At 54.8% G+C, this 21683-nt stretch overlaps 1 protein-coding gene across 1 annotated transcript in view; it reads right to left on the reverse strand.

The window, feature by feature from the left end:
- Positions 1–21683, reverse strand: part of RADIL (Rap associating with DIL domain) — a 69755-nt gene that overhangs the window by 2900 nt on the left and 45172 nt on the right. The window contains exons 3-10 of the mRNA XM_003416601.3: positions 20286–20912; positions 18225–18262; positions 7528–7688; positions 3171–3283; positions 2698–2935; positions 2034–2206; positions 1479–1629; positions 211–401 (exon numbers count right to left, since the gene is read on the reverse strand). Of these exons, the coding sequence (XP_003416649.1) occupies positions 211–401; positions 1479–1629; positions 2034–2206; positions 2698–2935; positions 3171–3283; positions 7528–7688; positions 18225–18262; positions 20286–20912 (1692 nt within the window). The remainder of the gene's footprint in view (positions 1–210; positions 402–1478; positions 1630–2033; positions 2207–2697; positions 2936–3170; positions 3284–7527; positions 7689–18224; positions 18263–20285; positions 20913–21683) is intronic.

The following is a 21683-nucleotide window of genomic DNA, read 5'->3' on the forward strand; positions in this document are numbered from 1 at the left end:
CCCCTCTTGTTTTCACTTAATGCCCTTGTGAGCGGGGGGTCTGCCTTTTGCAGATACAAGGTCTCCAGACCTCTCTTGAGAAGTGCAGCCACGTCCACTCATATCAGTCCTGACCCACAGCTTGGATTCGAAGGACCCACTCCCCAGGGACCTCTCCCCAGAGCCGAGCGGGCCACCAAGGCTTCCTGCCCATTGCTCCCTCCCCCATACCTCCAGACACTCTGGGGGCAGGGGCCCACTGTTGGGGCCAGCTCTGCTCTGCAGGCCCCACAGGAAGTGGCGGACGTAGAGAAGGTGCTGGTAGATGCCGTCATCCAGCCGGTCCACCTCCAGGTCCACCTGGAAGCCGTCACTGGGCAGAACGATGGGTGGGGGGTTCTCGTACGACTCCAGGACATCCTCTGTCGGGGAGCAGGAGCTGTGCTGACCTGGGTGGGGGCTACCCTCCCTTGCCTGGGTCCCCGCACCCCACTCCTACACCAAGACCCTGGGGTGCTGTGGCAGGGAATGGGCAAGGTGAGCAGCCCAGCTTCAGGCTCTCTGACTCTCAAGGTGCCACAGGAGGATGGATCCAGGCCGGTGACCAGCCCATGCCAGGCTTGCACCACTTGAGCCCTGACAACCACCCAGGACATCACCTCCCCACCCTCTCAAACCCTGCCCCTCTGACAAGGATGCTCCTGTCCAAGATCTACACCTGACTGAGCTGGGGTGGGAGCTGCCCGTCTGCCCACAGCCCTGTGCCACCCGCCCCACAGAGCTTGTCACTGGGACTGTCACTGCCTGTCTGCGTTTGCTCTCTGCCCACTGAACATGAACCCTTCCAGGCTAGGGACAGTCGTCCTGACCACCGCTGCTGGCTCCAGCCTTGAGCTGGCCAGGTAGCAGCCCTGGGATGGATCTTCCAAGGTGTTGAGTGGAACACCCATTCATGGACAATCTGTGTGTGAGAAATCCACTGGGCCCTAGGAACCAGGGCGTGGGTTGAAGGTACTAGAAGTCCTATTAGTATCTGTATCTTCCTCTAGCCCTTATTTCTATTTCTTGTTTACGTGTTACAAGGCACATAATGCTAGTGAAGTAGAACACATGTCTAATTTATACACATGTATATGTATGTACACAGGCACATGTGTGTGCCGGCCCAGTGTGGAGACCCCATTCTCCTTGGCCCCTGGGAAGAGGCCGGGGAGGCGTGTCCCCAGGCTCTGTGAGAGGGAAGGAGACCTCTGACCTGAGCCTGGACTTTGGAACTTGGCCACAGGTGAGTATACCCTCAGGACACGGAGTCGTCCGGTCCCCACCGACAGGGAGGATGGGCTCCAGGAGGAGGACGGCCCAGTGGGCCAGGCCTACTGCTCTACAGCTCCTGGGGACATCCTACAGGAGGCGCTCCTTCACCCCCACTTCCAGGGGTGGGTGGAGGGCTGGCTTGGTGGCTCACTCCCCAAGCTCTACCCCGCCTGATGTAGGCTCACCAGACTTGCAGGCATCAGGGCCATCCGGGGCGCCCGGCTCCCAGGCGCTCGTGGGGCCCATAGCTGAGGCCAGCTGGTACTGGGTCAGCAGCCGGTGGAGCTGCGCAGGGCGCAGAGCGGGAAAGGTGGCCCTCAGTGTGGCCCAGGTCATCTGGGAGACAAGAAAGAGCATGGTCAGAGCTCCAGGTGGCCCCTTTAAGGACTCATGTGATTAGGGTGGGCCACCTCAACCATCCAGGATCATCTCCCCATCACAAGGTCCCCAACCTTAATCATATCCACAGGGTTCCCTGTGCCCCATGAGGTCCCATATTCACAGGTCCCTCTCTGGGGCCATTTTTCTGGCCACTGCAGGTAGGGGTCACCATGGAAGCCACTTTGCAAGTCATTCCAGGAACCGACGATTTCCTGGCCCTGAAGTCAGCTAACCCCACCCCAGCTCCAATGACCAGGCCCCTCCATCCCCATTCCCTGCCCCTTCTACCTGGATGACCACCCCCCCCACCGCCCTTCCTACCTGGATGACTCCCCCCATCACTCCCTGCTATCTCCTACCTGGACAAGCTGGGCGCTGGGCGTGGCCAGCAGGTTGAGTGTGCAGGAAAGCTTCCGGAAGAACTGTTCGCCCGCGGCCCCGAGGCCAGCACCCCTCACCCACTCCAGGAGCTGCTGCAGGCGTGCGAAGGCCTGCACGGCCTTGGGCCAGTGGAAGCAGCTCAACGAAGGACCTGGGGGACATGTCCACCGCCCTTCTCCAGGGAGCACAGGCCTCCCCTCCCCGGCCCAAGCATTCTGGGAGACATGTCCACCGGCCTTCTCCAGGGAGCATGGGGCTCCCTCCCCGGCCCAAGCATTCTGGGGACATGTCCACCTTCCTTCTCCTGGGAGCACGGGCCTCCCTTCCTCCACCCGAACATTCTCCCCGCTGCACCCCCGCGGCCCCGTGTCTGTACACAGTCCTCTTCTGTCCCTTGCTCAGCTGGGCACTCCCCAAGGCCAGGACTTGCTGGGCAGGAACAGGTAGGGTGGGGTCAAAGGTCAGGGATGCAGTGAGGGGACAAGGTGGGGTCAAGGGTCAGGGCCCAGCCGACTTGGGCTCACGGTAACCCTGCAACAACCAGGCACCTCTCCAAGCCTGTCCCTCTTTATCAAGTGGGGGTGGGCCGGCCCTGAGGCACCAATGTCCCCACACATACGCACACGCTCCAGCCACTCTCACCCTTATCCAGAAGTTGGTTGAAGAGCAGCGTGCTGGAGAAGAAGAGGAGGTAGGCAAGCATCTGGGCGGCGATCTCGGGGTGCACCTGGAACTGCCGCAGGAGATCCAGGGTGACCTGGTAGATGGACACGACACGGCGCAGCTCCTCGGGGAGACGCGGACCAGGGCTCCAGCTCCCCCGGCGCTCCACTGGGAATGGGGGGCACTCCAGGAGGGCCGGCAGGCATGTGTACAGGCACTGAGGACAGGGCCACAAACCAGCTTCTCGTCACTCCAGGGCCAGACAGGCAAGGGCACTGCCCCGCATCCCTGCCCCATGCACCCCTGCCCCCCTGCCGAGCCTGTCCCTGGACATGCACAGTGGGGACGCATGCAGCGGGGAGGCGCGAGCGGGGAAGGGCGCAGCCCGGACGCCTACAGTGGGGAGGTGCACAGCGGGGAGGCGCACAGTGGGGGTGTGCACAGCGGCGTACTTTGGAGATGTAGTACACGCACTGCTGGAAGGCATACAGAATCACCTCCTCCAGCACCGCCATAGCCTCCTCGCTGGCTGTCAGGGCACACGAAAGCAGGGACTCCTTGGAGCCTGCAGGAGACAGCAACACACAGTGACCCCTCGATGCCGAATGACCCCAGGGCATCAAGTGACCCCAGGGTGCCCAGTGACCACGACGGCCCCAGAACAGCCTCGTCACCTCGTAGGTGCTGCGCCCAACACACTCATTTGGGTTTGGAAAATGGGGTGAGCTAGTCCCGGAAGGCAGAGCAGAACAGAGCCCACCCCTGCGGCCACACCACACGCAGATCAGTTGGGGGCTCCAGACGCTGCATGACCTCAGGTTTCCACACAAGCCCGAGGACACCTGCGTGAGGAGCTCTCTGACCATTGTCACCACACACATTTCTATTAGAACCAACCGCCCAGTGAGCGTGGCCTCTATCCCAACCCCATAGTCACATCCAACCCTGTACGCTCTGCACAGGCACACCACATAGGGGCCTGAGGAGACCGTCAACCCCAATCACATTTCTCTAAGAACAACACCCAAACCAGCTACATGCCCCCCAGCACCCCAGGGGCCGCAGGGAAGATGCTGCAGCTGCTCACAAAGCAGGGAGGGCACCGTGCAGGGATGGCTCAGGGCAGAGGAGACAGCACAGGGCAGAGAAGGCGCCGGGCACCAAAGTCCAACAGCCCCACCCAGAGCTGGCTGCCAAGACCAGCAGGCCTGGGGGTGTGGGCCTCCCCTAGCTAGGCAGGGGCAGAAAGGAGGAACAAAGGGCATCACTGCTGTGGCAGGGCCGCAGGCCAGCAGTGGGGCAGCCGGGCTGATCCCCATCCTCAGGGAGTCACGTTTGACAGCAGGCTCCCAGTACCTGAGGCCCAACAGGTGGCGCCCTCCCCGGGGTTCTCGGTGATGGGGTCCCGCAGCACCGGGGATGGCAGCCTGTGTTTCTCCCTAGTTTGCCCAATAGGAGGAGCAGGAGGCAAGCCAGCATGGCATTCAGCTTCCCAGTGGACAGCAGTCATTGCACTGCGGGCTGTTGTTCTCTACTGAGAAGGCCTCGCCTTCTCTCCCCCTCACATCTGGCTGTGGCCTTACACTGATTTCCCTACCAGGCCTGAGGGAGGCGCCGGTCAGGGTGGGGCCTCCCGCAGCAGTGGACGGCCAGAGGTGTGACTCCAGGAAAAGAAGAGCAGGCAGGCAGCCAGACACGGTGCCGTCACCTTCACTCAGTGAAGGCCCACAGAGCCTGGTGCAAGGGCGCCCCAGTGTTCACTGCAGCAGGAAGCCAGGGCCTGTTGGGCCCCTCACCATCCCTGCCCTCCAGGGTCACAGGCCATGGCCCTCCAGCCCACCCCCAGGTCTCCCAGTGCCTGGGCTGAAGGACCAGTCTGGGTCTCAGTGGGAGTCAAGCTGCCACGTGTCCTCCGCAGTCTCACTGGGCATATGGGAGCAGTGTGCGGGCAGCCAAGGTAAGCCAGGGTCTCAAGGGCACTAGGCTCTCAACTGGCTGGCACTGCTCCCCAGCCAACTCCACCAATCCTTTCTTCCAGAACCCTCCAGGCCCACGGATTACTGCCCAGACAAGTGCAGACCAATGTTCTCAACCTAGAGGCCTGGGCCAGGAAACACCTCTAAGCCCTGGCGCCTCTCATAAAGCTGGGCCTGTCACAGGTGGTGGGTACAGCGACCTATAGGCTTCTACGCTGCAAGGTCTAAGAAATTGGACAAACCCCTGTGGGTGTGTGGTCAGAGCCCAGGTGGGGGGCAGGGAGCAGCAGGAACAGGAGGAGGGAAGGGAGGAGTCGACAGAAGGAACCATCGACAGAAGGAACCACCGTCAGAAGTATCTCTATCATCTCCCTTGCGACAACTTCACTTTAAAAGCCACGTGCAGACAGCATCTCCATCTGGCTGCGGGGCAAACTCTCCTGGGGGTTTCTGACTGTCCTTTATTTAGGAGGACATGGGCCTATGGCTGCTCCACGCCTCCAGCACTTGCTTCCAGGCTAGGGACTGAGGCCACCCCGTGGGCGCTGGGAGACCCTCCCCGACGAGCTCCAGCTCCCGGAGACACTCAGAGTCCACAATGGAGATAATGTCCTCGCAGGAGAGAGACAGCCTGCTGAGCCCCGTATTTGATGGTGCACGGTCTCCTGGGTGAAGCGGCGCTCAGGCCATGGCTCTGCATTTAGAGTCTGTCTCCCCACAGCGTTTCTTGCAGGAGGTCGGGGCCAGGAGGACGCTGTGCTCCCTCCGCTCTCCAGCCTACAGTGGGGGTGCTCCTCCTGTCGTGCCTCCTCGGAGCCTCCCAAGGCCTTTGGGGAGAACAGAAAGCCAGATGCCCTCCCACGTTCTGGGGCTGAACAACGTTCAGGCCACAGGCCAAATGTAACTCCCCCGAGACCAGAGGACCGCCGGGGAGGCCGCCACTCTGCATTGGCAGGCCCTCGTCACCCCCTCGTCACCCTGAAGCAAAGTTTCCACGGAGAACAGACTGTCCCAGGGCCGCGTGAACATGGCCGACGGCTGCCGGGCCTAGAGCCTGGACAGGCCTCTGGACACAGGTGTCTGAAGGGCGTGAAGATGACGGCTCCGGCAGAGCAGCGAGTCCCTCTGACCCGCAGTTGTGGGGGTGCCCTCCTCCCCTCAGGTGAGCTGCAGAGGCGGATTCTGGGTGCTGGCCGGCCCCACCCAGCTATGGAAGGGTCTCTCAGAGTCGAGCCCGCTGAGCCTCCATGATGCCAGGGTGGCTAGAGGACATAGGACGACCCGCCGAGGTGCCAAGGTTCCGGAGAAGAGCGCAGGTCCCCGAAGGCCCCAGGGAAGGGAAGGGAAGAGCCAACAGCAGACCCCTCAGACGCAGGCCACAGAGCGTGGATGGAGCGCCTGTCCTGAATGAAGCGCTGGCTCGCCCTCCCCTCCCCGCAGCGCCCACGGTGGAGGGTGACCGCCACTAGGACACGGAGGGTCTGCCCTGGGCCCAGTGCTGCCTCCTCCTGTCCACAAGTCCACATGGACACCCTAAGGCGTCCTGAGGAGAGGCCCGGAGGAGGAAGGCTGCAAGGTCCCGCTTACCCCCATCTTCCCTCAAGGAAAGAATGTTAGGAGCCCCCACAGGCTTGGCTCCACCCTGCGGGTGTGAGGACGTGGGCCCCCTGAGGACAAGAGCCTGTCCTGAGGGCCCTGTGTCTTGCACGCAGTGGCTTCGGCCTGCAGAGAGCAGATGCCTTGGCGCCTTTACTCCCTGCCCCAGGTGCCCTCTTGTCTCAGGAAATCCACCTGCCAGGCATCGGGATCCCAGCAAGGCCTGCACCCAGACCAAAGCTGAGGCACCACCTGGCCAGGACCTCGCACACCATTGCCATCTTGGGGTTCACCCAGGTGACACACAGGACACCAGAGGCTCTGCACAGTCTACAGATGGGGCCCAAGAGCGCCCCACAGATACTGCCTGTGCCTGTCCCAGGCCCCCTCCCTAGTCCCCACCAAGCCACCCCCAAGAACCCCTACAGCACCAGCACAGCATACTGGACGGCCAAAGGCTCCCCAGATGAGACAGGATGGCTTTGGCTGCAGTAGAGCAAAGGTGTGGGGTGAAACTAGGGTCGGTCCTGCCCAGCCCCCTAGGACCCACCTGTCACCTCCTGTCTCTTCGTGGTGTCTTGGCAGCTTCCACTTTGCTCCTGCCATCCCAGCAACCAGCCCTCAACCATGGAGACGCTGCCCACATCAGCCCCCATGCCACAGGGACCCCACCCCCCTCAGCCTCCACACCACAGGGACCCTGCCTGCCTCGGTCCCAGCCCATAGGCCAGCCACTACCTCTGTGAAGCCCTCCCAGACTGCCCCGTCAAGCTCTTTGTACTCTAAATCCTTAGATACACATTTTCTCAGTTGGTGATGGGGCCTGGGTCTCCCCTCCTGAGCAGGGTCTTCCCGTACAAGAGTGGTCTGAGTGACCTAGGCCCCTCCCAGGCATCCCTGTGAGCAGCAGGTCGGCCAACCCCACCACGCTGACCTTGGAGGCGGCTCCCAGACAAATAGCACACACAGGGCACAGACACAGTGCCACTCCTCTGAGGAGCCCCCACACAATGCACCCCGCTCTAGCAGCCAGTGCTGCCCTGGCTGACAGAGGGCCCCACCCGGCCTCCTGGGGCCAGCGCAGCGCTCAGGCAGCCAGCCTCACCTGTGGCGCCCAGGGCCGGCGGCGCTCAGGGGGGCCAGCCTCACCTGTGACGCCCAGGGCCGGCGGCGCTCAGGGGGGCCAGCCTCACCTGTGACGCCCAGGGCCGGCGGCACTCAGGGCGGCCAGCCTCACCTGCGACGTCCAGGGCCTCCTCCATGCTCTGCACGTAGAGCGGGCACTGCTGCTGCAGGAAGTACAGCAGCTCCACAGCGTTGGCCATCCAGAACAGGATGTGCTGCAAGTCTGGGACCAGGTCGGTGACGCTGAGGTTGGACAGGGAGGCCGGCTCCTGGCTGCAGGGGTGCGGAGACCAGGCGTTAGGGCTGTATACTGCACTCACCATGCCGCCTGCCCCCAGGCATCTGCCCCATGGGCACCACTGCCAACCTGCAGGGCCAGGCTGCCAAGTTTAAGTATACACATATTATCATATCTATAGATGGATGTGTTACAGATAGGAGCCCTGGTAGCACAGTGGCTAAGCGCTTGGCTGCTCACTGAAAGACTGGCAGGCAGTTCAAACCTGTCAGCAGCACCATGAAAAAAAGGCCTGTTGATCTGCGCCTGTAAAGATTACAGCCTGGAGAACCCAATGGGGCAGCTCTACTCCACCACGTGGGATGGCTAGGAATCAGAATCAGCTCGATGACACCCCAACAACAACAACGTTATGTATGTGGTGACCAGCCAAAGGCAGGCCACTACAAACCTGAGCAGGAAGGACCACGACCTGCCACAGCTACTGGAAAGAATGCTGGCAAATAAGCTATGTTCATATCTCCACTTTTAAAATTGGATAATAAAGGGGCTGTGGGTGTTAACACAGAGTGTGTGTGTAAGTGAGTGTGCAGGGGGGCATCCCCACAGTTGCTAGAGCAAGAAATGGGAGCTAGAGAGTGTTGTTTAAGAAACACAGGCTCCAGGGTGTTGTTAAGTTAAAAAGCTAGTTAACAGGAAATAAGCAGTACTATAACTAAGCTAAACGCCACTTTACTAGAGCAGGAAGTCAGAGGATAATGTCTGAGGTCAATAAACCCAGAGGTAATCATCAGAGGAAGGTCCTGGATGGAGCCAACAGTGAATGTGTTCAGCTGCTGACTGAAAGGCTGGAGGTTCGAGTCCACCCAGGGGTACCTTGGAAGAAAGGCCTGGCAATCTCCTTCCCAAAAAATCTGTCATTAAAAACTATGGAGCACAGGTCTACGCTGACACACATAGGGTCGCCATGAGTCTGGGTTGACTCAGTGGCAACTGCTTTGGTTAGCAGGCAGAGCACATGATGTGAAGATCGAGGGGGACTCACAGAAAAAGCCCAAAGGGACCCAGTTCATGAAGACCTCTTGGGGAGACTAGGGGGGCAGGGGGGAAGCAATGGAGGGTGGGCAAGGCCCTCATCAGAAACCCTTGAGCGCCACTGAGTTCCAGCCCTGGACACGAGTTTACTCAGTGATGAGCCAGAGGGTGCCACCACATGAGGCGCTGCCACAAGCCAGGTGCCGAGCTTGGTCCTCCCTGTCCAGCAGCTCTACCCCACACAGGCCCTGGGAGGGCCTATGGGTCCCCCATGTTGCACATGGCGGGGGCAGGCAAGCAGGGGTCTGTCCTACCAGCTCAGATAACTGCTCCTCTGGCCTTACCCACAGCAGCCCAAGGATGGGACAATTTGTGGAAATTACCCCCCACGTGACAGGGGCCCTCCCTTACTGGCCCCTGGAGAAGTCTAAGGGGCAGATGAGGGCAGGCTGTGCTGAAGGTCCCCATCTCAGGTCGCACGGTCAGGCAGCACACCAGTATGAGCCTGCCACGGGCTCAGTCTGATGGTGGCAATGTGGTTCCACCCCTCCACGCTCTCATCACAGTTCGGGGCCACCTCTGAGCATCCTGACACATGTGCCCAAGTGGTAAGCACAGAGATCCCTGTGCAAACAAACCCAACAACCCAGACCTCATCCCGGCCTGCCCTGAGGGAAGAGGCCAGAGAAGAATATTCAACAGTGCCTGTGACCTGGCCCAGAGGGTCATGCAAGCCTGTCAGGCCCCTGGGGACATCTGAGGGTCAGGACCTAGCCAGCCGGCCAGGCAACACCCCACTGCTGGCAGAAGGCACCATGTGACCTGGTTGCTGCCCACACAGGCTGAGGAATTTGACCGAGTTCCCAAGAAGACAAGCAGACTTCCTGGTGCTCAGAGACTCAGGAGTGCCTGTGGAGGAAGGTCACCGAGAGTGACCACCGTGTTCCCAGATGCTGGGGTCCACACTGCAGGCTGCCCCAGCGCCACGTTCCCAGGGGATATCACTGGGGTCCCATCAGGAGCTGAGCTTGTGAGGATGAGTCAGGGAGGACAACACTTGTCCTCATCAACAGGGAAGCCATACAGACTGTGGGAAGGCTGCAGGTGCGCTGTTCCACTGACGTCACTTCACTTTGTCTGCATACAACGCTGACCTCCCTCGGTCCTTCTTGGGGAGGGACACCTGGCCGGCTCTCCTGTCTCTCCTGCTCCCTCTGCTTGGTGTGTCTGCTGGCTGGTCTGCTCGCTTATCTCGCAGCACCGAAACTCCTGATCCTTTTCCTTCATTCTTGAAACTGGGTCGAGTTACGCGCACAGGCATACAGGCATAAACAGTCTTAGATCATTAAAAGTGGATTAATTTGGCTCTTCAGGGCTTAATTCCGTCTTCTTTTCAACATTCATTGCCCTTCTCAATTTCACCCAGAACTCAAAGGGGCAGACAGGCCTCTACCAAAAAACAAACCGCCAACTTGAGCTTCGGTGGCAAACCCAAGTGAGGCCAGAGGCGAGTGCAGCCCCCACCCGGCACTGTGCCCATACTGGGGGGAGGGCACCGCAAGGGCACAGGAGGCTGCCCAGCCCTGCAGGACTTGCAGCCAAGGGGACAGAAGGCCAGCAGAAAAGGATGGAGCTAGCCCATCTTCTGTAGCAGTCCTGGCAGAGCTGCGGGTGGAGTCCCCGTGAGAAAGGAGACCCCGAGTCAGCTGGGCAGCAGGCCCCAGCTGGGCAGAGAGTAGGCAGGGGAGGATGCCCAGTGCGTGTGGCCTGCAACATGGGCTGGGCCCTGCTTCCCCTGAGGTCTGACACTCTGGCAGAGGAAAAAGCCTGCCAAGGCTGGTGGCACTGGGTCAGCGGGAGCAGAGGTGACAGCACCTTCACACACAGCTGGTGGGGAGGCTGACCAACCACTGACCACAGCCACAGAGAGGGTGCAGACACGCCCACCAGAGCCCCCTTCGAGTGCACGGGTGCCCGATGCGCACACAGGCAGACACACAGGTGCTGCTGTGTCACAGATGAGGGCAAGGGGGGGTGAAAGACTGAGCAGCCTTCAGGGCCCACCAGGAGAGGAAGAGTGACCAAACAAAGAGCTCCCTACCACCACAGAGCTCAAGCCTCAGCGAGAGGTCTCGGCCGACCCACCTAAGACCTAGTCTACAAGCTCTTAAGTGAGGAAAGCCAATCAAAAACAGCACGTCCATCTAGGAGCAGGAAAGCATGTGGGAGAGGCATGGATTGTGGACACACACTGGGGCCAGTGGGACAGAAGGAACTCCAGAGCAAATGCCCTGCCCTGGGCAAGCATCCAGCCCTGTGCTGAGCTGCACCCCTACCTGTGGGGAGCACTTTTATTTGGTGGCAAAGCCTGGCCTGAGCTCTAGGTGTCCTCCCTGGTGTACGTAACCACACACCGTCCTGTAGAGAAGACTGCTACCTGGGCGGGGTGTCGCCCCTCCCAGCCCACAGGCGGTACTGTATAACACACAGTGGATAATCATGTCGATGTCAATGTAGAAGCAGACATACAGATGTCCATGTCGGTACGTACACACACCATTTGACTGTTCTAAGATCCCAAAGAGTCTGAATTGCAAACCACTTCTGGTCCCAAAGGTCTGGGATCAGGAACGTAGACCTGTATGTGCACCTACATAAACTGCTGATCACACATGGATGCTGTGAGGACTTAACAGGCTAACACAGGTGAGACTGTTGGACCCAGTCAGGAACTTGGTAAAGAGGAGCTTTCCTTCTTTCTGAGCCTGGAAGGGCCCAGAGCTGAGGAGAGAATTAGTGACTGAAACCAAAACCCCAAACCCACTGCCATCGAGTCCATTTCGACTCATAGCGACTCTATAGGACAGAGTAGAACTGCCCCATAGGGTTTCCAAGGCTGTAAATCTTTACAGAAGCAGACTGCCACATCTTTCTCCCACAGAGCGGCTGGTGGGTTCAAATTGCTGACCTTTTAGTTAGCAGCCAAATGCTTTAACCACTGTGCCGATAGAGCTCCTTGTGACTGTAAGACAGTAGAAATCTCTGAGAATGAGAGACAGAGATAAAGTCATGCAAGAGCAGTTAAGAGACATGGAGGATATAATGAGAAGGTTCGAATTATGGCTACTAGGAGTTCTAGGAGGACGGAAGAGCAGAATTCAAACAGGAAATGGCCATGTGTTTCCTTGATATAAATCTCCTATGTATATATATAGAAGCTCTGACGGCAATGGGTTTTTTGGGAGGCATAGAGTTCAGCTGCTAACTAAAAGTCAGCATTCTGAATCCGCCAGCTGGTCCTTGGAAACCCTATGAGGCAGTTCCACTCTGTCCCACAGGGTTGCTATAAGTCAGAATCAACTCGACGGCAAGGGTTTGGTTTTTAGGTCTGGTTTTTTATGTATATATATGCTTTACTAGTTTTGCTTCTCTAGAGAACCAGCCTAAGACAACTATGATTCAAGAGTGAGGGTAAAATCAAAACATTTTCTGACACGAGGTCCAAGAGGGTTAACTACCCACAGAGTCTCACAAGAACAACTCTTCAGAGATACATTCCAGAATAAAGGACACAGATTCTAAAAGGAACAAGGAGAACGCAAGGGACAAGGATAACGAAAAAAAAAAAAAAAATACGGGTAGCATAAGCACATGGGTGCATCAAAATAAACACAGCTTATTAGCATGAATAAAAACAAAGAATGATGTGGGAAATAAAGTGAATAAAAATAACATGAAACTAAAATACTACATAATAATAAGATGAAAGCTAGGCAGTCGGGATAGAGTCAAAACATCGTAAGATCTGGTGTTCTACAAAAAGACAAGAGATATTAATACTTTAAGAACAAGTATAACTTTGAAACCAATAGAGACAAAAGGTGAAATTAAAAAAAAAAATTCCAACTGAAGGGTGTTGTTAGCTGCCACTGAGTCAGCACCCACTCACGGTGACGCCAAGCACAATGGAACAAGCATTGCCTGGTCCTGTGCTACACCCATGATGATCCGCTGAAGGTAAGAAAAGTATAAAAAAGGAAAATAACAGGCACAGTAAGCAGAAAACACAAAAGAGTGGTAAAAATATGTCCAAATACATCTGTAATTGTAATAAATGTAAATGGATTAAACATGTCCATTAAAAGACAAAGATACATAGGTTCAATAAAAAATATCTTTCAAAAAAATTAAATAAAACAAAAGGACTCGGGGAGGTTGAAAGTAAAGGCATGAAAAAAAACTGCCAGGCAAACACTAAACAAAAGAAAAGTGATATAATATTATCATCAGGAGAAAAAAAAAAGATTTTAGGATAATAAAATTAGGATAAAGGACATCACTTTAAAAGGAACAGCTTAATACATAACCTTGAAGCAAACCACAAAGTATCAACACAAATAAAACAAAACTGATGAATTTTTAAAAAGAAACTTACAAATCCACAGTTGTAGCAGGAAATGTAACACGTTTTGCTCAGTATCAGCTTAAACTGACAAAAAAATAATTAGGATGTGGTAGAGCTAAATAAACAAACAAGTAAACAATAAACTTGATCTATATTGAAAAGCAAAACAAAACGCAAAAACCCAAACCCACTGCCATCAAGTCGATTCCGACTCACAGCGACCCTGCAGAGCCGAGGAGAACTGCTCCATAGGGTTTCCAAGGTTGTAAATTTTTACAAAAGTTGACTGCTATTATCTTTCTCCCTTGGAGCAGCTGGTGGGTTTGATCCACTGACCTTTTGGTTAGCAGCCAAGCACTTAACTAGCCTGCTACGAGGACTGATATACATTAAACTCTATGCAAAATATTGTTGTTGTTGTTGTTAGGTGCTAACAAGTCAGCTCCGACTCATAGCGACCCTATATACAACAGAACAAAACACTGCCCAGTCCTGCGCCATCCAAAGTTGTAGCTATGTTTGAGCCCATCATTGCACCCACTGTGTCAATCCATCTCGTTAAGGGTCTCCTCTTTTTCACTGACCCTCTACTTGACCAAGCATGATGTCCTTCTCCAGGGACTGGTCCATGCTGATAACATGTCCAAAGTATGTGAGATGAAGTCTTGCCATCCTCGCTTCTAGTAAACATTCTAGCTGTATTTCTTCCAAGATGGATTTGTTTGTTCTTCTGGCAGTCCATGGTATAGTCAGTATTCTTTGCCAACACCATAATTCAGAGGCATTAATTCTTCTTCAATCTTTCTTACTCATTGTCTAGATTTCGCATGCGTATGAGCTGACTGAAAATATCATGGTTTGGGAGAGGCATGTCTTAGCCCCCAAGTCTTATCTTTGCTTTTCAACACTTTAAAGAGGTCTCTTGCAGCCGATATGCCCAATGCAATACATCATTTGATTTCTTGATTGCTGCTTCCATGGGTCTTGATTGTGGATACAAGTAAAATGACAATTTCAATATTTTCTTCATTTATCATAATGCTATTTATTGGTCCATTTGTGAGGGCTTTTGTTTTCTTTATGTTGAGGTGTACTCCATACCGAAGGCTGCGGTCTTTGATCTTCATTAGTAAGTGCTTCAAGTCCTCTTCACTTTCAGCAAGCAAGGTTGTGTCATCTGCATGACGCAGGTTGTTAATGAGTCTTCCTCCAATCCTAATGCCACGTTCTTCTTCATATAGTCCAGCTTCTTGGATTATTTGCTCAGCATACAGACTGAATAACTATGGTGAAAGGATACAACCCCGATGCACACATTTCCTGATTTAAAGCCACGTCATATTCCCTTGTTCTGTTTGAATGACTGCCTCTTGGTGTAAGGACAGGTTCCTCACGAGCACAATTAAGTGTTCTGGAATTTCCATTCTTTGCAATGTTATCCATAATTTGTTATGATCCACATGGTCGAATGCCTTTGCATAGTCAATAGAACACAGGTAAACATCTTTCCGGTATTCTCTGGTTTCAGCCAAGATCCCTCTGACATCAGCAATGATATCCCTCATTCCACATCCTCTTCTAAATCCGGCTTGAATCTCTGGCAGTTCCCGGTTGATGTACTTCAGCATAATTTTATTTGAACGCGGTATTAATGGTATCGTTTGATAATTTCTGCATTCCGTTGGATCACCTTTCTATTTTTAATGCAAAATATAGATACTAAATATTCTCTTAAGTACACATGGAATGTTTACACAATTACCCACAAGCCACCAAAACTGAATTCTCACAAACCGTATTTCTAATCACAATGTTGTAGGGTGCCATTGAGCGGATTTCAACTCCCAGCAACCCCACATGACAGTTGATCCGCCCCATAGGATTTTCTAGGCTGTAATGTTTACCAGAGCAAATCAACAAGTCTTTTTCCCATGGAGCCAGTGGGTGGTTTCCAACTGCCAATCTGTCCGTTAGTGCCGAGCACTTAACCTTTGCGCCACCAGGGCTCCTTATTTCTAATCATGATTTCTAATCATAATGCAATAAAATCAAAAGTAACAAAATACAGCAGAAAAGCAAATGCATTTAGAAACTAAAAAAAAAACTTTAAAAATAACTCATGAATCAAAGAAGAAATTTACAATAGAAAGTATACATTAACACGGAAATAACTGAGTTTAATGGAAGAGAGAAATCAAAGGAGAAGTACCAGAAACAACGAAATTGGTTCTTCAAAGGAGCTAACAAAATAGGTAAATCCCTGGGAAGATAAAACAAAGAGGGAAAAAGACAGAAAAGATATAAACACGATAGGAATGTAAAAGATGATACAAAGATCCCTAAGTGGTGCAAACAGTTTGCGCTTGGCTGGTAACCCAAAGGTTGGTGGTTCAAAGCCATCCAGCAGCAGCATGGAAGAAAGGCCTGTGGATCTGCTTCCATAAAGATTGCTGTTGTTGTTGTCAGGCGCTGTCAAGTAGATGCCAACTCATGGCAACCCCATGTGTACAGAGTAGAACTGTTGTCACCTTTTGAAAGCAGATCACCAGGCCTGTCTTCTGCGATGCTTCTGGTTGGGTTTGAATCGCCAACCTTTTGGCTAGTAGTAGAGCACTTAATTGTTTGCAACTCCCGGGTACTCCTTCCATAAAGATTACAGTCAAGAAAACCCTACGAAGCAATTCTACTGTGTTACACATGGGGTCACCATGAGTCGGAATCTACTCCCTGGCATGAGACAACAGCAACTATATATCAGTTAAAATGTTAAAACACATAGAAATAAAAAAAAAGGATGCAGCTACAGCTATAGATATATTAGAGATTAAAAAAAAAGAGAATATAATGAACAACATTATGCCAATAATTTTGAGAACACACGCAATGAATAATTTTCTAGAAAAGTAAAAATTATCACAATTAACACAAGAAAACTGGAAAACAGAATGAACCTGTAATCCATAAAGAGATGGCACCAACAAACCAGGCTCACTCCCAGAGGGCACGAGCCCAGACAGCTTTACCAGCCACTTCTAACAAAGCTTCAAGGTCCAAAAAGGCCTTAGTTCGTATAAATTGATCCAGAGAACAGAAAACCACAGAAGGTGGCCTGATTCATTTCTGTGCAACTTTCTTACTGAAATCAAACCAGGACGACACAAAAAACGAAACTCACAGACCAAGATCGCCTATGAATGCGGATGGGAGAACCCTAAGCAAAGCATTAACAAACCCTATCTTGCAGTGTTAAAAGGTAAATAGTTATGCAGGGATTAATCCCCAGAATTCAGGAATGACTCAATATCAGAAATCCTACTAATATAAAAAAAAATATAGAACCCCACATTATAAACCAAAGGAGAAAAACCATTCAATGATTACAGACACAGAGAAAACTATTAATAAATCCCAACGGTCACTCCCAATTCAAAAAGAATCACATACACAAAACTGCGGAGCAAACCCAACAAAACGTTAACAGTACGTTCAACGGGATGTGGGTTCATGGGTGACTGATACAGTCTGTACTTTTCCGCGTTTTTGCAGTGACTCACTGGGGATGGAAAGAGGACTGCTTTTATGCCCTCAATCAAATATCTGGGAAACACAGGCTGAGCAAGCAGCTGCTAGGGGTCCTTCCTCTTCCCTGCTGGGAGGCAGGGTCTGTCTCATATCCGTGCATCAGAAGCTGTACTCAAGGCCCTGCAGCCAGCCCACAGCCACGCACTACCTGCACCTGAGCACGGAGGAGGACAGCAGCCAGGGTCTCGTACAATCCCAGCTCCAACCCCCACACCCGCCTCAACCCGGAGTGGAGCAGGAAAGAAAGGCAGCCAGAGTGAAGCCCCTGGCCCCACCTATGGGCCCTCTTCCCACCTAGCTAACACCCTGAACACCTAACTCCTAGAACACTGAGGCCACCACCGAGGTGTTCAGGCTGCGGCCATGTTCCCCCACATGTCAGGTGGTTTGCCGTTTAGACACCAGGACAGCCGCCTATGGCCTGGTCATCCAGCCCCTCAGGGACATCATTCAGGATCTTACTCTGACTTCCCACCGAGCCCCACAGAGGCAGAGCTGGGGAGTCAGTGCAGGAAGTGCCGTGAGGGGGGCTCTTCTCTGTGAACAGGGAGGTGATGTCGCCCCACTTCCTCTCCAGGACTATGGGGAGAAGACGGTGTGCACACGTGGCAATGGCATGTTTATTAAACGGATTATTTCATACATACAAAGAACAGACTATAGATGTGAGCAACACACAGTTATAGCAAACACCTCGGTGCCACGACGTGACCCAGGAAGCAGGACACGGCGCACACCGTGAGGCCCTGCACCCACCCAGGAGCGCGCCCTGCCCTCACTGGCAACATGGCGGCCAGCTTCAATGCTGGGCTGACCATCCCCTGCTTGCCTTTAAGCGTCACCGCATCTGTCTCCATCTTGAGCCCAGGCTTGGTTCTGAACTTTATACAAGAGCATATCTATAAAATCGTATACAGTGTGTCTCGGGGGGCTTTTGCTTAATGTCATTTTGAAAGCACGCAACCACTGCTCACTCATCCCACTGCTCAGGGCCCCCTGTATAGACTGCCTTTCTCCTGCACTTCCAGGGCTGGCTCTCACAAACATGTCTCCTGCCCACAGCAGGAAGATGTCCTCTGGATCACACTTAAGAGGGGACCGTGGGCCATAGAATAGGCCCAACTGCAATTTCATGACTCCAATAGTCAGGCAATTTTCCAAAGCCCCACCAGCAGGGCATAAGGGTCAAAACAGTGTCATCTATGAACACACACTTTGTGGAGTGGAAGTGTGCCGACCTCGCTCAAACCTGGAGCTGCGCTGCGCACTTTCCTACAGAATCAGGTTAGTTTTCATGCAGGAATTAGGAGAAAAAAAGGGGAGAGGGCTGAACAAGGGCTAGTCCACTGCTGGGTCTGACTGACGCTCTGGAGGAATTTCCCCAGCACCGCGCTTCCAAGTGGTGAGGAAAGCAGTGGGAACGGCTACTAGAGACTGAAGGGCAGTCTGGCCCAGGCACAGAGCTGAGACCGGGTGTCCAGGAGGCAGCCCTCTGGCTTAGCCGCTGGCGAGGGCATACCCTACTGGAGCGCTTGCCGAGCCTACTTACAGTTGCGCCTGCTTCTCTGCGAGTTCTCTGGTCTTCTCCTACAATTAAAAAGAGGGAAAAAGCAAGCATGAGAAAAACAGGACAACCAGGGATATGGTCAGTGGGGCCCCACCAAAAACACCAGCTACAAGAAACATGGCTCTGCTGCTCCTGGCCCTCTGAAAATGTTGTTTATTCCAGCCACGTTGGAAAGAACATGTTTCCGTCGGAGCTGGAGATCTTCCATTCCATCACTGAGTATGACCGGCACACTTCCTACAGCAGAATATTCCACAACCTTCTATCTACATGACAACTGGTCATTCGAAATAGCAAACGTAGGCCAAACAGTTCGCAAGTACTAGAAGGAAGGTCCTGCTCACATTCTCATTGTCAGGCCTAACAGCCATTCTGGGCTGTCAGCCCCAGTAATAATCAGTAGATAACTATGCTTGAGTATTCACACACATATTTCAACGCCCACAGGGATTCAGGTTTGGCCAGCATTCTCAGTGCTGTCACTTAATTAAAAAGCTGCTCTCCAGCAGCACACTGCTGCCTGGCTGAACAGAGCCTGCGCCGAGTCTGTAAACTGTTCTAAGATGCGCACACCTGCCTGCATGTCTATGAGAAATGCGAGGACAGGGGAGTGGAGACGACCAGGCGTTACAGCCCGGGCAACAAATGAAGCTTACAGGGAGCGTGGGGGGCACAGACCAGAGTGGAGGTGTACTATCACCAGGGCAGGGGCCCAGCGGGCATGGGGGCCCAGCAGGAACGGGGGCACAGCTGGCATGTGGAGCACAGAAGGCATGGGGTCACGGTGGGTGTGGGGAAACAACAGGCATGGGGGCACAGCATGCATGGGGGGCACAGTGGTTATGGGGGCACAGCAGGCATGGGGGCACAGTGGGCATGGGGGTGCACAGACCAGAGCTAAGGTATACTAACGCCAGCGCATGGAGGGAGCACAGCAGGGCCCACACTCCTGTCTTTACTAGGTCCTTCACCTCCTCTGTGGGAAGGAGCCCTGATAGCACAGTGGATAAGCACTTGGCTGCTAACCCAAAGGCTGGCAGTTCAAACCCACCAGCCACTCCACAGGAGAAAGATGTAGCTAGCAGTCTGCCTCCATAAAGATTACTGAAAAACCAAACTTGCCACTGAGTCAATTCGGACTCACAGTGGCCCTATATGACAGAGTAGAACTGCCCCAAAGGGTTTCCAAGTAGCGACTGGTGGATTCAAACTGCCAACCTTTTGGTTATAGCCCAGCTCTTAACCACTGCACCACCACGGCTCCTTCCTTGGAAACCCTGTGGGGCAGTTCTGCTCTGTCCTATAGGGTCGCTATAAGTCAGGATCGACTTGATGGCAATGGGTAACAGGCAGTCACCCCTGTGAGCCCCAGTTAGCATGTCTGTAACATGGGGAGGCCCACCCTGTCCTTCCCCTCACAGCGTATGTGGGGCGGATGGGCAGGGGGAAGGGCAGGCGGCTACACGCCCCGGTGCTGAGGCTGAGGAAGCCCCGTTCTCCAGGAACAGTTCCATGTGAAAGCCGACTGGGCCCGGCCCTGCCAACATACTAACAAGAGGCTCTGGAATGGGAGAGCACAGAGCTCAGCTCTGCTCCACAGAAAGCACCAGCAGCAGCCCAGGGGCAGGTTCCAGGGCTCCTGGGGGTCTGAGAGGATGGCTGCAGGGACGGCAGGGCCTGTGGACAGCACCCAAAGGCCACCCGAGCCTGGCAGTGCAGCGCCCCCGCATTTCAGCCCGAGAACCAGGGAAGAAGATCGGGGCCTCGCAGTGGACACCAGAACGCATGAAGTCACTGCTGACCCAGGGTGCAGTGCTGCAGGAGACACCTGGGCTCTTGATCTCCAGCCTCCCGTCTCCCAGGTGGGACGGAGCAGTACAGACGCTGAGGGCCTGGCTCCTGGCTCTGCCTCTCAGTTCCTCAACAACCTTAGAGGAGGCAGGAAGTTGGGGAGATGTTGCTTCCCTCACCAGGGTGGGTCACCAGTGTGGGCCCTGGCTTGTCACCCCTTGCAATGCTGGACATAGGGCCCCCATGACTGACCCAGACCATGTCGCGGATGGCCCCAGCCATCTTCAGCAGGAGCTGGCCAAAGGTGCCGGGCTCGAAGTGGGTGGCAGCATGCTGGATACAAAGGCACAGCAGGAAAGTGGGTGTCAGCTTGTGGTCATCACCCGAGGGCTCCACAAGCGTCAGGATCCGCTGCAGCAGCGCGTCTTCCTGCGAGGGTTCAAAGGCCAGGTGCAGCCGCCGCCGGACGGGCTCAGGGCTGGGCTGTGGGGGGCAGGCGGCACCGGTAGCCCCAAGTGCCGTCCCACACAGGCGGCAGCTCCGTGGTGCAGCCCCAAGGCGGGCCAGGGCCTGGGTGGGCAGCGGCTGGGCCTGCAGCGGGTCCTTGAACAGCAGCAAGTAGTAGAGGCCCAGGGAGAGCAGGTCGCCATGGCGCAGCTCCACAGGGCTGCTCCCCGCCTCGGCAAAGTTGACGGCCACAGGCGCACCTGCGATGGGCTCCAGCACCAGTGTGCCCCCAGCTGGGTGGCGCCAGCGCCGGCGGATGGTGCAGTGCAGAGGCAGGATGTCGGGAGCTGCCAGGCTGATGCTGGGTTTGCTGGCAGGTGTGCGCTGGCCCACCGTGTGCAGGTCCCGGTTCAGTACGTACACCAGGCTGTCCTGGAAGGAAACACGCAACTCAAGACCAGTGCCTTGGACCATGGACAGAGGGGGACAGGATAGAGGGTGGCCCATGTCTGGTCACTGACCCACGTGGCCAGGATAGTTGTCCCAGGCTTTTGATGCCTGGGCACTCCCACCTGAGAGCCCTCGGCCATCCAATCCCCGAGCCTGCCCCGCACAGGGTGCCCACCCCACCATTGCAGGGAGGTGGTTCCCAGAGGAGCCCTAGGGCACGCTTGAGACAAAGGACAAGCCCAGCTTTGGGATGCAAGAGGGCAGGGAAGAACCACTGGAACAGAAACCAGCTTCCCAGGCCCCAGGCCATGCGCCGCCAACTTCCCCCACTTATCCCAGCACTCGATGTATGTGTCCCAGCCTGGATAGAGATGGCTCTGGAAGGCAAGGAAAGGGGACACCTTGCCCTCCTACAGAGTCGAGGACCATCTTGACACAGTGCAGTTCCCCAGCCCATTCCTATGGCCTCATCTGATCGAGAAGGGTCAGCAGCTGGGTGACTAACCCAAGGCCCTGCACTCTGAGAGCACATCCCGCCTCTACCCCCGCAGCGCCCAGGGCCCTGGGCAGGTTCCACTCCTCCCCACTCGGCCCCCCAGAGTCCCAGGGAGGTTCCACTCCTCCCCACTCGCCCCCTGGGGCCCTGGGCAGGTTCCACTCTCCCACATCCACACCCCGTCTCAGCTCCCCAGGGTCCTGGGCGGAGCAGGTTCTACTCTTCCCCCCAGTCCTCCCTTCCCCCAGGGTCCAGGG

The sequence above is a fragment of the Loxodonta africana genome, chromosome 12 (assembly GCF_030014295.1).
Source record: "Loxodonta africana isolate mLoxAfr1 chromosome 12, mLoxAfr1.hap2, whole genome shotgun sequence".
In the NCBI taxonomy this organism is placed as follows: Eukaryota; Metazoa; Chordata; class Mammalia; order Proboscidea; family Elephantidae; genus Loxodonta; species Loxodonta africana.